This window comes from Maniola hyperantus, chromosome 25 (genome assembly GCF_902806685.2).
Source record: "Maniola hyperantus chromosome 25, iAphHyp1.2, whole genome shotgun sequence".
NCBI classification, from domain to species: Eukaryota; Metazoa; Arthropoda; class Insecta; order Lepidoptera; family Nymphalidae; genus Maniola; species Maniola hyperantus.
The window spans coordinates 2,309,700-2,326,785 of NC_048560.1; the positions used below are offsets into that span (position 1 = coordinate 2,309,700).

At 38.7% G+C, this 17,086-nt stretch overlaps 1 protein-coding gene across 2 annotated transcripts; it reads left to right on the top strand.

The window, feature by feature from the left end:
• The first annotated feature begins 639 nt into the window (after positions 1-639).
• On the top strand, positions 640-14,950 carry LOC117993871 (prostamide/prostaglandin F synthase-like). 2 transcript variants are annotated; one of them, XM_069507268.1, is made up of 7 exons: positions 640-837; positions 3,142-3,237; positions 4,881-4,989; positions 8,609-8,737; positions 10,417-10,550; positions 12,730-12,801; positions 13,494-14,950. In XM_069507268.1, the coding sequence occupies exons 1-7, from the start codon at positions 778-780 to the stop codon at positions 13,509-13,511; spliced, it is 618 nt and encodes a 205-aa protein (XP_069363369.1). In that variant the 5' UTR covers positions 640-777; the 3' UTR covers positions 13,512-14,950. The 2 variants fall into 2 exon arrangements, with proteins under 2 accessions (XP_069363369.1, XP_034837635.1); XM_034981744.2 differs by lacking the exon at positions 10,417-10,550 and adding an exon at positions 11,442-11,575.
• Positions 14,951-17,086: the final 2,136 nt, after the last annotated feature.

A 17,086-nucleotide genomic window follows, 5' to 3' on the forward strand; every position in this document is an offset into this window, starting at 1 on the left:
GATAGCGCTGGTGGTGTGCGGGTGTACAGGGTGTCCCCCCGCCTCATACCCCAATCTGTTGCGATTGATTGAAGTCAACTTTCGTAACCTTGAAGTTTACTGTCAACCTCCGATATCTCGAAGTCAACATCCTTAAGCTTTTCAGCTATAAGTCCCGCAAATTGCTATTGCGCTGGAACCATGTCTCATTAACATCGAAATGATGCCATTTTGACGTCAGCCGAAATAAAAATATACTATCAGCTCGAAACTTCAATCTAGTGATGACGTCACTAAAATGGCGGCCGCGTGCATTAGCAATTTGCGGGACTTATAACGGAGGTCAGCTTCAGGGTGACGGATGTCCACTTCGAATACATAACTACTATATTTATTTTGTGAATTTCTGGGAAAACGTTAATGAGATCTGTCAACCCTGATGAAGATGTCATGTCAATGGGGATAGAAAAAAAAATGGCGATTTAGCGATTTGACGTTTAGTGTCAATGCTGTTCGATTATTGGCTTAGAATCTCAGAATATGTGCTTAGAATATACAGCTATTGGCCACAATCATATCTACGGATTGTTGCAAGAATACCATAGGCTCGAGGAACTGACAGCCATCTGACAGATATAATAAATGACAGATGACATTCACACTTCGCATTTCTGCACAATTTTTGGTTTAGTTTTGAAAATTCTTGTTTGCCGCGTAGTCGTATGAAAATAAAAATTTAAATTCTAACTTATTTTTAAAGTTTTCTTCGACGATAAAATATCAAATAACAAAGTGAAAATGTCGGTTGATCTATCTGTGATCGGTGCACACAAAGTTAAGAGCATACCGTGCGGAGAGGTAAATCTTTTAAATATTTAGTAAATAATCTAGTAATAAAAAAATAGAAAACCGGGAAATAGATAGCAAGTTTCTCTCGATACAAATCGGAAAGTTCTCGTGTAGTGTAATACAAAGTGTTGTGTAAATCTATTTGCGAAATATTTGTTTGTACTGACCTAAAAAATTACGAAGCTTGAAATCTACAAACTAGTTAGAGAGTTCTGTGTTGAAATTCTAATAAATCCATATCCACCTTTTGTCGACCTCCCTGGCGCATTGGTGAGCGTCGGGTACCGGGAAATTAGGAATTTTATAATTTCTAAATTTCCTCTGGTCTGATCTGGTGGGAGGCTTCGGCCGTGGCTAGTTGACCACCCTACCGGCAAAACCGTGCGGCCAAGCGATTTAGCGGTTCGGTACGATGCAGTGTTGAAACTGCCATACCCCTTCCAGATTAGCCTGCATCTACATAATATCTTAGACTGCATCACTCAGTCACCACCAGGTGAGATTGCAGTCAAGGGCTAACTTGTATCTGAATAAAAAAAAATATGGTTCTGTATCTCCAGAGGAAAAAGGAACCCTTATAGGATCACTTCATTGTCTGTCTGTCAGTTGTGTCTGGCAAGTCAGTCATGGAAATCAAATCCTATAGAGTATTTCCCGTTGACCTAGAAAGCGGAAGGGTGTTCCATATCCTAGCGGTTCGGAATAGAAATGAGGAGGCCTATCGCTTGATACGTGTCTGTGAAATTCCGACTAGGCTCGATCCCGGGCATGCACCTCTTACTTTTCAGAGTTATGTGTGATTTAAGTAATTAAATAGCACTTGCTTTAAGGGAAACATTAAGGGTTACCTCACGAGATAACCTGCATGCCTAAGAGTTCTCCATAATGTTCTCAAAGGTGTGTCAAATCGCAGTAGGCCAGTGTGGTGGATCATGGCCTAAACCCTTCTCATTCTGAGAGGAGACTCGTTCTCCGTAGTGGGCTGCGATGGGAAAACTAAAGTATACCCAAATTTAAAAAAAAATCTGATGGTGGTAAGTGATGATGCAATCTAAGATGGATGCGGGCTAAACTGGACGGGGTATGGCAGTTTTTATTAAATCCTTTTAGTTTCTACACGGCATCGTACCGGAACGCTAAATCGCTTGGCGGCACGGCTTTGCCGGTAGGACCAGACCAGAAATTTAGAAATTATAAAATTCTAAACCCCTGCCGGAAATCGAACCCGGGACGTCCTATTAACAAGACCACAGCGCTTACCACTGCGCCAGGGAGGTCGTCAAAATGTAAAAATCCATACAAACAAAGTTGTGGACAAATTTTTTTTTAGGTAGTTCGATGTAATTCAATATGGTATTAATATTGGTTTGGTATTATTTTTTGTTTATTGTATTTTCATTTGCATCTAAAAATAAGTAAAAATTTTAATAAAAAAAAGTTTAATCGAATAAAAAGTATGTTTTATTCAATTAAACTTTTTTTTTGAGGCTAGACTTGGCTAGTAAGTAGAGACAGGGCAAGTCGTTATAAAATTATTTTGTTGGCAATAAAAAGAAGTTGATATGGTATTACACATTACAATATTATCAGATAAAGTAACATACGGATATATTATTTTATCATCCGAGTATCATAGATCAAGGCTCTAAATCTAAATTATCGATCATCGGTTATGCATGGTATCGTAAAAATTGTATGTGCATACCTAACTAATAAGATAAGGAATATTATTTACTTAACTAGCTGATCCGCGTGGATATCAGTTTTTGAAAATCATGAAGGTATCTATTCTTTTTACTTTTCAGGATAAAAAGTATCCTATGTCTGACCCGGATACAAGATATCCAAATTTCCATACCAATAAATTATAAATACGAAAGTTGTTGGTTTGTCCTTCAATCACGCCACAACGGAGCACCTGATCGGCATGATTTTTTGCATGGATATAGTTAAAGACTGGAGCGTGACATATGCTATTTTTATCCCGGAAAATTAGAGTTCCTACGGGATTTTAAAAACCTACATAAATCTACGCGTCGCGGGCATCAGCTAGTTAGCTATATTTATAATAACTAGCTGCCCTGGCGAATTTCGTTCCGGCTAACAGTCGATTCTTTTTCAGCCAATTTTATAAATTTTTCTCTCCGTAAGAACCATCCCCGTACTTCAAGGAATATTATAAAAAAAGAATTAGCTAAATCAGCAACACATTTAGCGATTCATTTTTATATATATGTATAGAGAAGATAGGCATCTCTCACGAGTCTCACGATAGTTTAAACGTTAAAAAAATCATCATTACTCTATTTTCAGGTAGTGGAATTAAAGAGTTTCTGGCAAGACCAGGACGTGGCGATCATTTTCTTCCGCCGCTGGGGGTGCATATTCTGCAGACTGTGGGCTAAGGAGGTATATACATAATTTTTAGGATTCCGTACCCAAAGGGTGTCAACGGGACCCTATTACTAATCTCCGGTGTCCGTCCGTCCGTTTTTTTTTAAATTTATAGACTAGCGCTTGTTGGCGCATCACGCCGGGATTGGAGTGTGTTTTATTTAACTTAAAGACTTGAATACTTGCTTTAATTTAGGGTTAATTACAAAATTGAATGCATTTACATACCTATGCTTTACAGTAGAGCGGAGCGAGACCAATAATTAATCTATGGATTTACATTAATCTTAAATTCTTCCGACAAAACCAAAACGTCAAGGGCACGTCACAGAGCGATGACTTTTTCTACACCATTGACCATGTGCGCCACAGAGCCAGCGACTATAGATGGATTATTGTGCGCGCACAGCGCTTGGCTGCAATCAAACCTGGTGGCAAGTGATGATGCAGCCTAAGATGGAGCGCGCTTGCCTAAAATACCACTTTTGACTTGAAGGTACCCATATTATAATTGGAGGGGAAAACTGGTGCTGGAAGGGTGTTCCAGATCTTAGCGGTTCGAATTAGAAATGAGGAGGCAAATCGCTTCGTTACGTAGGTATCCATGGAATTTCGACTACGTACGGGTGCAGACCTTGGCGATGCCTTTGTCTGTCTGTCAGCGGCTGGTATCTCGTAAACCGTAGTAGGTAGATTGCTGAAATTTTCACAGAATGTATATTTCTGTTGCCGCTATGACAACAAGTACTAAACATTTCAAAATGGCCGCTATGAAAATTAAGAAAAATTTTAAGTTTTATTTATTGTACGATGGTACGGAACCCTTCGGTGCGAGTCCGACGCTCATTTCAACGATTTTTAAGTACAGAGGTCGATTCTCTTGTACACAATCTCTAAACTAAATTATTAACATCTAGTGCTATCCTTTTCCACAAGCAACATTATGAAAGGGATGGCAATAGATTTAGACGTGTAATTTTAGTTTAGAGATTGTGTACAGCGGAATTAGCCATATTACATCGCTTTTTAGGGTAAATTGTGGTCATGAACAAATATTGCAATTTTCAACTTTCAAAGTAAGATTACTATACAAAGTGGGGTATCATATAAAAGGGCTTTACATTCTACATTTCTATTTATTTTTAGGCATAATAGTTTTTGATTTATCGTGCAAAATGTCGATAAAATACGGTTGTAGTACGGAACCCTCAGTGCGCCAGTCTGACTCGCACTTGGCCGGTTTTTTTTAATGTGGAGTGCTCTGAGAAGATAGATCTCACCCTAAGTCACGGTCGCCGTGGATTGTGTCGTAATGGGTCTTACAGAGCCTAGTGGTTAGGACGTCCGCCTTCTAATCGGAGGTCGGGGATTCGATCCCGGGCACGCACCTCTAACTTTTCGGAGTTATGTGCGTTTTAAGTAATTAAATATCACTTGCTTTAACGGTGAAGGAAAACATCGTGAGGAACCCTGCATGCCTGAGAGTTCTCCATAATGTTCTCAAAGGTGTGCGAAGTCTACCAATCTGCACATGCCAGCGTGGTTGACTATGGCCAAACCGCTTCTTACTCTGAGAGGAGACGCATGCTCTGTAGTGAGCCGGCGATGGGTTGATCATGATTATGATGATAATTAATTAACTTACTTATATGTTTCAGCTGGGTGAAATAGCATCCATCCTAAAGAAGAACAACGTAAGATTGGTTGGCATAGGCCTGGAGACGGCTGGTTCAAAGGAATTTATCGATGGCAAATTTTTTGATGGAGGTATGTTCTTTTTCGACTAGTGTCAATTAAACCATGAGTCTTTGACCATATTATCGGTTCATTGGTTTTACCAAAATAATCTAAATATATGAAAGGAAACTGAGACTCATGACTGACTGACCGATCTATCAACACACAGATCAAACTACTGAACGGAACAGGCTGGGCATGCAGATAGCTATTATGACGTAGGCATCCGCTAAGAAAGGATTTTTGAAAATTCAACCCCTAAGGGGGAGAAATAGGGGGTTGAAATTGGTGTCGTCCACGCGGATGAAGTCGTGAACATAAGCTAGTAAATAAATAAATAAATAAAAGTTTATTCAGCTCACGAAACAATACAAGAAAAAAAATATACAGAGGATAATAAAAAACCGGCCAAGTGCGAGTCAGGCTCGCGCAATGAGGGTTCCGTACTACAGTCGTATTTTTTCGACATTTTGCACGATAATTTTATTCAAAAACTATAATGCATAAAAATAAATAAAAATCTGTTTTAGAATGTACAGGCGAAGACCTTTTATATGATACCCCACTTGATATAGTCACTCACTTTGAAAGTTGAAAATACTAATTATTAGTTCATGACCACAATTTAATTTTTTTTGTGTGATCTAACCCTAAATTCACGGTTTTCAGATTTTTCCCCAAATGTCAGCTATAAGATCTACCTACCTGCCAAATTTCATGATTCTAGGTCAACGGGAAGTACCCTGTAGGTTTCTTGACAGACTGACAGACAGACAGACAGACAACAAAGTGATCCTATAAGGGTTCCATTTTTCCTTTTGAGGTACGGAACCCTGACAAAATGCCACACCCCTTCGAGGGCAGCCCGCATCCATCTTAGATTGCATCATCACTTACCACCAGGTGAGATTGCAGTCAAGGGCTAACTTGTATTTGAATAAAAAAAAGACATACTCTAGTATTCATAATATTAACTAGCTGATGCCGGCGACTTCGTCCGCGTGGAATTAGGTTTTTAAAATCCCGTGGGAACTCTTTGATTTTCCGGGATAAAAAGTAGCCTATGCCACTCTCCAGGTCTTTATCTATACACATGCAAAAAATCACGTCAATCCGTTGCACCGTTGCGACGTGATTGAAGGACAATCAACAAACAAACACACTTTCGCATTTATAATAAGGGTACTGATTAAGTATGGATTATCTCAATAACTCGCTTGCGTGTCTCTAATGTATGTAGGTATATTAAATACTAATTGGCTTGTTATTTATTCCTAACCAACATAATTGTAGGAAAAAACTTAGCTTCAGTAGTTCCCATAGAATTAAAAATAAGTCGAGATTGTCGTAATGGACTAACAGCCGTACTCCGAGTCGCTTAATCGTTACTTAAGTTTAGTTAAAATAAGACAGAGCTATCTCTCACATAAATCTGTCTTGTTTTAACTCAATCTTAAGTAACGATTAGCGACTCTGAGTACGGCGGTAAGAGCCAGCGCGTGCCAGACCTTTAACTACATCCATTTAAAAAATCACGTCGAACCGTTGCTCCGTTGCGTCGTGATTGAAGGACAAACCAACAAACCAACGAACAAACACTCTTTCGCATTTATAATATATGTATGTATTGATGGTGAACTATGATTTAAAGTTTAGGCCATAGTTAAAAACTCTTTCGCATTTATAATCTGGGCATTGACGGTGAACTATGGCCTAAACTTTAGGCCCGTTATTTCGATTAGAAAATTGCTCTGACATTGATTTTAATTCTTCAGCATACTGATTACTGAGCATAAGCATTATTATAGAAAATTGATTAGAAAATTTCTCTGGCATTGATTTTAATTCTTTAGCATACTGAGGATAAGAATTATAGATAATAATCGATTAGAAAATTGCTCTGACATTTATTTTAATAATTCTTTAGCATACAGAGCATAAGCAATTTAGAAAATGGATTAGAAAATTGTCCTGACATTTATTTTAATTCTGCAGCATACTTAGGAATATATTTTTCAAGCCACGACCGTTCTATGATATTCAAAAAAAGTAATTGTGGTTTTCAACTTGTTTGTTATTCATTGTATGTATATATACACACCGAAAAATTGTATGTACGAAAAAGTGCTTAAAACAAGCAGTGGACAAGGACATCATCCATACTCCATACTTTACTATACTAATATTATAAATGCGAAAGTGTATCTGTCTGTCTGCTAGATTTTCATGGCCCAACAGTTAAACCGATTTTGGTGAAATTTGGTACAGAGTTAGCTTACTCGTACTTCCCGGGGAAGGACATAGGCTACTTTTTATCTCGGAAAATCAAATAGTTTCCACGGGATTCTTAAAGGTCCATCTGTTTAACCGATTTACATGAAAATTGGTACAGAGGTGGCTTGCATCCCGGAAATTGACACAGGCAAACTTTTATCCCGGAAAATCAAATGGTTCCCACGGGATTTTTAAAAACCTAAATCCACGCGGATGAAGTTGCGGGCATCCTCTAGTAAATCATATGTCACTGGTTATGACGGTGTAATTAGTTATTAGATACCTACTTGGATTCACGATTCGGTGGAGTAATTTGACATATTAAATCGCACGCAAAAATGATGAATCATTTTGACTTTATACATGAACTCGCCAGCGATTGCGATTTGATTTAAAGGTTTTTGTGTATTTTAGTGAGTATTTAGTCCCGTAAATTGCTATTGCGCTGGAACCACGTCTCATTTAGATCGAGATGACGTCATTTTAACGGCAGCCGAAATAAAAATATACCATCAGCTCGAAACTTCAGTCTAGTGCTCACGTCACTAAAATGGCGGCCACGCGCATTACTAATCTGTCTGATTTCTTTTCACGGCCCATCCGCTTAACCGTTTCAGACGTTTGGTTAGATATATAGCTTGCATTCTGGAGATAAACAGAGGCTACTTTTTATCCCGGAAAATCAAAGGGTCCCCTGGGTTTCAAAGAGGGTTTGGGTCAAAGAGACTTTAGGTTTTACAAAAAAAGCCACGCAGACTAAGATAATAATTACTTAGTACAATAAATAATACCCGGCTGAGTTTGTTGTGGGCTCTTCTCAGACCCTGGGCGCGTTTGGAACCCTCGTAGCTTTAGTTGTAAGTTTGCGTAATAATTATCACTACTACATCTTACAAATCCAACAATTGACAATCGAAAAGATAACTTATTTACATTTAAAGATAATTTATTACCTTTTTTAAATGAATCATTTGACTTTGACTCTAAAGTAAGACAAATATAGTTACTAAATAAATAAATAAAAACTAACTGTTGTTTAGTGATATGTATTTGTTATTTGTATATATTTATATTATTTATATTTTGACATGGTCATAAGACATGGTCGCTAACTATGGGCCTCATAAGAAAGCTCAGATTCACTCAGCGGGCGATGGAGAGAGCTATGCTTGGAGTTACTCTACGTGATCAAATCAGAAATGAGGAGATCCGTAGGAGAACTAGAGTAACCGACATAGCTCAACGGGTTGCGAAGCTGAAGTGGCAATGGGCAAGGCACATAGTTTGGAAAACAGGTCCCGAGGTGCTGAAATGGCGACCTTGCCAGCAGTGGACGTCTATCGGTTGATGATGATATTTATATTTTAATTTCCAGATCTGTACTATGTGGAGGATCTGTCAACCTACCAGAGCTTGGGTTTCAAGCGCTTCAACGTGGTGACCATCCTCACATCGCTGCTGTGGAAGCAGTCCAGGGAAGCCATTGTCAAAGGGAAAAGCTTGGGTTCGTTGATTTTTGACTATGATTGACAATGGTACTGATTCTGAGCACAACTAAATTTTAGAGTAATCGCATCTTCTTCTTACTGATGTAATATGAAAAGGACAGACACAGTTTGACAGTTTTGAAATTAATTTAGAGCTGTCAAACCTCGTGACTTTAGATGCCAGTCGCGAGCCATTTGTTTAAGTTTGTAGCGTGCACTAAAATTTAGAGTCTATACTCTCTAAATAAAAAATTCATGTTCTGTCCTTTCCTCTATCTGCATCTTTTCCTTTTTAATATTGCTAAAAAGGACGAAGTGAAATTAAAAAAAAACCGGCGATGTGCGAGTCAGACTCGCGCATCGAGAGTTCCGTACTACAGTCGTATTTTTCGACATTTTGTACGTGAGATTTTGTACAAACAACGTGAAGTGAGGTTATGTTGACTCAAGTATTTTTAAAGAAATATGTAAAGAAATATATAATAATTGATTTGTATTCAAAATTGAATACAATATTTACTTTTGAAGTTATTGTACAATGGTGGGTTGCAGTATACTAGGCTACAATAGCCGAAACGAACGTAAAATAGAAGGAATAACATTTAACAAGTACCTCTGCTTGAGCGAGAGGGACTATAGGGGTGACACTAGTTGCATATCTATTAGGCTAAGCGCGCACAACGAAAATAAATCGCAAATCTTTGAACCATCAAAATACGCACTGCGAAAAAAAACCGCATGCGATTAATATTCGCAATTGCGGTGCGATGCGAATTCGTAAGTGTGTTTGTGATATGGAAAAATTAAGTTCCGCGCACTGCGGAAAAAATAGCAATCTTTTTATGTAATACTAGCTTATGCTCGCGACTTCGTCCGCGTGGACTACAAAATTTCAAACCCCTATTTCACCCCCTTAGGAGTTGAATTTTCAAAAATCCTTTCTTAGCGGATGCCTACGTCATAATAGCTATCTGCATGCCGAATTTCAGCCCGATCCGTCCAGTAGTTTGAGCTGTGCGTTGATAGATCAGTCAGTCAGTCAGTCAGTCAGTCAGTCACCTTTTCCTTTTATATATATAATATAAGATAAGATAAGATTAAGTAGTAAATTATGCATATTTTCTTTTTTGAATCCATATTTAGATGTTCACTCTATTTGGTATTTATTAAATGTTCGTCTAACGTCTTGTTTTCATGGTGGTACAGTATTCACTGATTTCGGCTCCCTGTCTTTCGTGGTGCGAAAATAAATCGTGGTGCGCGTAAGAATAATATTCGCATTGCGATTAAATTTCGCATTGAACATGCGGAAAAAATCGCATCGCAAAAATCATCGCAGTGCACGCTTAGCCTTAGATGTGTGACACTGACAAGGGCAGAATAGAAAATGATATAGCAATAAAACCACATTTTTTAAAAATAATTTTTATGATAGTGTTTTTACCTACACTTCAAGAAAATTGTAATATGGGCCTTTGAAAGTAGTTTCGATAACTGCAAAGTGTCGCTAATAGATGGCATTAAACAGTCGCTTCAGTACTGAGTGAACATACATATCACTAATTTCGTCACTGCAAAGCGAAACCGTGGCCGAGTGGTCAAGGCATCGGGCGCGAACCCAGAAGATGCAGGTTCGATTCCTGCCGGTTACGCAATTTTTGATAATAAAAAAAAAATTTTGGTAATAAAACCACAGGTCTACACAGCGATCTGATTGGTGACGGGTTACAAAATGGCGGCGCGCTGTTAGTAAAACAAAGCGGAGAACTATTCCTACATTATCCACAAGACATACCCGCTGATTGGTTGACTAATATGGAATTATGCAAGGTTTACTTAATTTATACTATGTTGTTTAAGAAAAGCTGTGATAGCCTAGTGGGCAGGACGTCCGCCTCGTAATCGGAAGTCGGGGGTTCGATCCCGGGCACGCACCTCTAACTTTTTTTAATGTGCGTTTTATAGAGCCTCAATAGCTCAATGGTTGAGGAGCGGACTGAATTCCGAACAAAGTTAACGGTTCAAACCTTACTCGTTGCACTATTGTCGTACCTACTCCTAGCACAAGCTTTTCGCTTAGTTGGAGGGGAAAGGGGAATATTAGTCATAATTAACAAGGCTAATATTCTTTAAAAAAAATATCACCTGGCGTTTAAACTATCGTGAGTGATTTCCATTATAAGTAAAGATTATTTCGGCTATACTTACGTATTTCACCTTACGTCCAAGCTGCTGGACTGACGACCTTAAGAAGGTATCGGGAAGTGGGTGGTTTTGGAAGGCGGAGGATCGTGTGTGGTGGCGTGCTCTTGGGAAGGCCTATGTCCAGCAGTGGACGCAAACAGGCTGATTGATTGATTGACTCACGTATTTAGTCGACGTAAGCCCGACTAGTTTCGAACCCATCCGGGGTCCTTTTGCATAGGGACGAAGCTCGCTACGCGTCGCGGTTGAGACTGCGAGCCGCTCGCTAACTACGTGACTAAATACGTGAGTATAGCCGGAATAATCTACACTTATAAATATCACTTGCTTTAACGGTGAAGGAAAACATCGTGAGGAAACCTGCATGCCTGAGAGTTCTCCATATTGTTCTCAAAGGTGTGTAAAGTCTGGTAGATTGTGGCCAAAACCCTTCTCACTCTGAGAGGAGACCCGTGCTTTGTAGTGAGCCGGCGAAGGGTTGATCATGATGATGATGTTGTTTTCTATCGTGATTAGGAGTGGGTGGGGATTTGAAGGGAGACTGGGTGCAGACTGGAGGGGCGCTGCTGGTGGGGCAGGGAGGGGAACTCTTACGACATTTTACTCAGACTGGGCCGAGCGACCATTTGTCTAATAAGGAGATTTTGCAGGTCAGTTTAATATTAACCAATCGATGGGGCTGATTCCCTTGTACAATACGCGGACGAAAGTGATGAACATCGGCCTTTATGACACTAGCTTATGCTCGCGACTTCGTCCGCGTGGACTACATAAATCTCAAACCCATATTTCACCCCCTTAGGGGTTAAATTTTCAAAAATTCTTTCTTAGCGGATGTCTACGTCGTAATAGCTATCTGCATGCCAAATTTCAGCCCGATCCGTCCAGTAGTTTGAGCTGTGTGTTGATAGATCAGTCAGTCAGTCACCTTTTATATATTAAGAAGATTTCAGCTTTGTAGAGCGTTGTCTCTGTCACTCATACCCATATGACGTTTTGTCGGTGTCAACGACCGAGAGAGTGCTCTACAAATCTGCTATCTCCTTCTAAAGACCGATGTTCAACACTTTTGGCCGCGTACCGTACACAATCTCTAAACTAAACTAAATTAACAAGTCTTAAAATCTAGTGCTATCCTTTTCTGCAGGCAAAATTATGAAAGGGATAGCAATAGATTTAGACGTATCGTTTTGCACGCTATACATTGCGGGTTTGAAAATACTAAATCTCAACCAACAAGATAAGGCAAATGGTTATTAGCATTGGATTGTGTTTAGGTGGGTATAGTAATAACTAATAACCCTAAGAGCCAGTTCCCACTAGTCGGTTGTCGGGCCCAGATGTTAATAGGATGTTCCAGTGGTAGAACGTTTTTTATGAAGCTTTTCACACTTGTCTGAAACCGATTTTGTATCAAAATGTTCTGCCAATGGAACATCCGCTGCGCGATTGCGGGAGAATGACGGCTACAATGTCACGATCGCAATCATCTCTGATTGGTTGACCCTCGCTCACTATTGGCTACAATGCATTGTTGCAACAAGAATCGCACAAATTCAGCCAATCAGAACTATTGAGATTGTAATAAATAATGATTGATGCAGGTTTTAGACAATCGCCCTACAAATTAAAATCCGGAACCGACAGTCGACAAGTGGGAACGGATTGTAAGTTTTTGCTAGCATTCTGGTTACACCTTGTTTGACACAGGTCATAAACACAATGAGGCATTGCTTACCAGTGTTTAGTGATATTGAAATTTAATAAAAAACCAGCTATTTCAAAATAAAATTTAATTTTTCAGTTATTCGACTTGGAAAGAGAATACAAGGCTGAAAAAATGGCCAATAGGAGACGAGAGGAGATCGATTGTAATGTAAGTACAGTGAAAATTATACCCTACATACTTCCATCTATCATCATCAACCGATAGGCGTCCACTGCTGGACAAAGGTCTTTTGTAGGGATTTCCACACGCCACGGTCTGAATCCAGCGGCTCCCTGCGACTCGTCTGATGTCGTCCGTCCACCTAGTGGGGGTCTTCCAATGCTGCGCTTTCCGATGTGAGGTCGCCATTCCAGCACCTTGGGACCCCAACGTCTATCGGTTTTACGAACTATATACTTCCATAGTAATACTTTATTATATAAATGCGAAAGTGTATTTGTCTGTCTGTCTGCTAGCTTTTACAGTCCAACAACTTAACCGATTTTGATGTGGTACCCTATAGGATCCTTGACATACACAACAGACAGAGACAACAAAGTAAACCTATAAGGGTTCCTTTTTTCGTTTTGAAGTCATCATCATCATCATCATCATCAACCGATAGACGTCCACTGCTGGACATAGGTCTCTTGTAGGTCTCTGGATCCACGGCCGAAAACTTCCACACGGCACGATCTTGCACCGCCTGAATCCAGCGGCTCCCTGCGATTCGTCTGATGTTATCCGTCTTTTTGAAGTACGGAACCCTAAAAATTGTAAATATTGTGGTTTTTTTTACGCTAAATGTTTCGTAGTTAGTCGGTAACTAATATAAGTATGAAAACCTCCTTGGTTTCCAGACAGAGGCGACGCCCTAAGCCGTGGCTGCAGCGCCTGCACCAGTGTCCTCTGACCCCTATCCACCACATATGGGCCGAGAGGCTGTGCAAGCAAACCCGGCTGTAGACCATAGTCTTATTATACAGGGTGTAACCAGAGCGGTAGCAAAAACTTTGCGTTGTTATTTTACTACCTATACTCGAATTTTTAATTAAACAACACGTTTTGACATTTACTAATGTCAAATCTAAAAATACCATAATATTTTGTAAAAGATCACGATAGATTGCAAATCAACGAACGTTGCGTAAGTAGGCCACTCGTCCCAACTACGACGCGTTTGCGCGTTATACATTGCGGGTTTGAAAAATACTAAATCACAAAAACTACAAAATGAGGCAGATGGTTATTGATATTGGATTGTGTTTAGGTATTATAACAATAAAGCTAAGTTTTTGCTAGCGTTCTGGTTACACCCTGTATACTATATTATATATAGTTGTCGTAGAAAAAGGGTAGCACTATTATTTAGAACTGTTAATTTAGTTTAGAGATTATGTACAACAGAATTAGCCACATGTCTACTATTAAAGGAGATGGTCCACATCCCAAATAACTGGTCAAGTGCGAGTCGGACTCACACATGAAGGGTTCCGTACCATCGTACAAGAAACAACACTTTTTTTTGTAGTGTAACCACAAATTCACGGTTTTCGGATTTTCCTATTTTGCTATAAGACATAGCTACCAGTCAAGTTTTCTTTCTTCCATTTGAGATACGGAATCCTAAAAATGTTACAAATATTGCTAATTCTAAATAATATCTGTCCCGGCTGTACTCACGTGTTTAGTTGACGTTAGCCCGACTAGTTTTGAACCCATCCGGGGTCCTTTTTCAAGGGAGTCCGTTCACGCACGCGCCGCGGTTTTGACTGCGGGCCGCGCGTGCCGCTGCCCGTAGAGCCCTTTGTGAGGGTGGCTGGGGTGGTGGCTAACGTCGACTAAACACGTGAGTAAGCCGGGACAGATATTATTTAGAATGGAAATCACTCACGGTAGTTTAAACGCTAAAATATTGCTAATACCGCTAAAAAAACGCTTAAAAATGTCAGCCACCAAAAAAAGAAATTAAAGATTGCGATGATTACTATTATTTTTACTCTCAACTCGCGACTTCGTTCGCGTGGACTACACAAATTTTAAACCCCTATTTCACAATCTTAGGGGTTGAATTTTCAAAAATCCTTTCTTAGCGGATGCCTACGTCATGATAGCTATCTGCATGCCAAATTTCAGCCCGATCCGTCCAGTAGTTTGAGCTGTGCGTTGATAGATCAGTCAGTCACCTTATATTTAGATAACTATGATATATTTACTTTTCTTTTGCGCCGAGCATGGATGGGTACGTTTTGGGCCATCTCCTTTGCTGACTTTGATTAGAGACCAAAAGACTTTGTAGAGACAAAAAAGACAAAAACGACAAAAAAAAAATAGTTTTAGGTATGCGTTTCAAATTAGAAATGCGTCACCAAAGTAGGTATTTGTTTCGTCACGCTAGATTGATTTAAAATTCGAAATCATAAATACAAAAAGTACGTATACTTAGTATATACTCTATCTGCGCAAGAAGTTAGTATAGCGTTGTCTTTGTTACGCGGTGTGCTATGTGAGCGACGAATACGACGCGACGCGACGCGACACGACGCCACGTAATGCGGCCTATATGGCAGTCTGCGTCTGCCCGCAGACTGCCATATAGGCCGCAAGCACGGTATGCCGTTGAGTTGATCGCGTTCGTCGCGTTCGCAGCGTCGCGTCGCGTATTATTCGTCGCTCACGCAGGACACCGCGTTACGTGATCCCATACAAATGATAGAGGCAAAAATCTCAGTGGGCTCTAACCATTTTGAGGTACCAACCACAAACGAAACTATGCTTTCTAATTGACTTTCGAATGTTTTTTGATTTTCATTTTTTCTAACGTTTTCGAATTGAATTATGAATGTTTTTTGAAAATATGTTTTGTAATTGCTTGGTGTCCCAAAATGGTTAGTGCCCACTGAGATTTTTGCCTCTATCATTTGTAACAGTGAGAGCGCTACACTTACTTCTTTGCGCGGATGGGGTTTAGTTGTAGACCTATACATAAAACATTTTACGTATATCACGATTACTAGTTAGTACACTACAAGCAGAAAGAAGTTAGTATTATAGCACTCTCTTTGTTACGTAATCCTATACAAATGATAGAAGCAAAAATCTCAGTGGGCTCTGACCATTTTGAGTCACCAACCACAAACCAAACTATGTTTTCTAATTGAATTTCGAATGTTTTTTGATTTTCATTTTTTTCAAACGTTTTCGAACTGAATTTTGAATGTCATTTTTAAAACATGTTTGTGATTGGTTGGTGGCCCAAAATGGTTAACACCCACTGATATTTTTGTCTCTATCATTTGTATTGGATTACATCACATAGAGAGTGCTATGCTTCTTTCCGTGGATGGGGTTTAGTTGTAGACCTATACATAAACATTTTACGTATATCACGATTACTAGTTACTACAATGTTATATACATAAGATGTTGTAATTTGTTTTTAAGTTTCTTTAAAATTCAATTATACAAATTAACCGCCAGATTATACAATTTACTTAAACTATTACGAATTAAACTAAATTATGAAAATGTTCGTATTTACTCTTGGCATAATTGCATATACGGTGCTGGTAATTTGAAACTTACCTAATTATACAAATCTGATTCAACGAAATTATACCTACACTGTGCTAAGTTGTTATTTTTATGTTTTCTTATGTTAAAACTTTTGTATAATATAGTACGTTTTTTTCTTCTAATTATATTTGTTATTGATAATGTAGGTATAATTTGCAAATTAAGTAGGTACCTGCCTTTTTATGACAGATTACATTGAAAAAATAAAAAGAAAGTCATAATTATTACGTAGGATAGTGAAAAAAAAAAACAGACAAATGGTTAAAAATATTGTTACTTAATTATAACTTTGAAAAAAAAAATGAAAATCATAATTATTAGGTATCATGAAAAAAGACATTATGGCTAAAAATATTGTTACTTAATTATAACTTATGAAAAAAGAATTAAAATTATGAAAAAAAACCCATTATGACTAAAAAGTTGTTATAAACCTAGGTAAAAAAGGTGTATATAAAAATAAAAACATAAAAATGTATTAAAATTATATTTTAATTGTTATTTATTATTGTTAATATTTAATACAGTGACCTTGATGTTTTAATAAATTTATCTATGCTAAAGCCTGACCAGAAAAATAAAATACGTTGCCATGACTTGTGGAACTAATCTAAACAAGACGTGACCATAGACCATATACTAGTGGCGCCCCCAGACCAAGTTTTGTATATTTCTAGTCAGGCTATATATTATATGTGGCCCACGGCACATGAAGGCACGGCATAATGTAATGCACCGTAGACTAAGAGAGCATTATTAAAGCACGCAATCAAAAAACATCTTTTATTAGTCGGGCGTCACATATTATTTGATTCATCATCATCATCATCATGATCAACCCATCGCCGGCTCACTACAGAGCACGGGTCTCCTCTCA

Coding starts and splice junctions, on each gene's coding strand:
- LOC117993871 (XM_069507268.1), top strand. CDS start 778: ATGTCGGTTGATCTATCTGTGATCGGTGCACACAAAGTTAAGAGCATA. Junction 4,990..8,608: donor TGGCAAATTTTTTGATGGAG/GTATGTTCTTTT, acceptor TTTAATTTCCAG/ATCTGTACTATGTGGAGGAT. Junction 10,551..12,729: donor CTAATATGGAATTATGCAAG/GTTTACTTAATT, acceptor TTAATTTTTCAG/TTATTCGACTTGGAAAGAGA.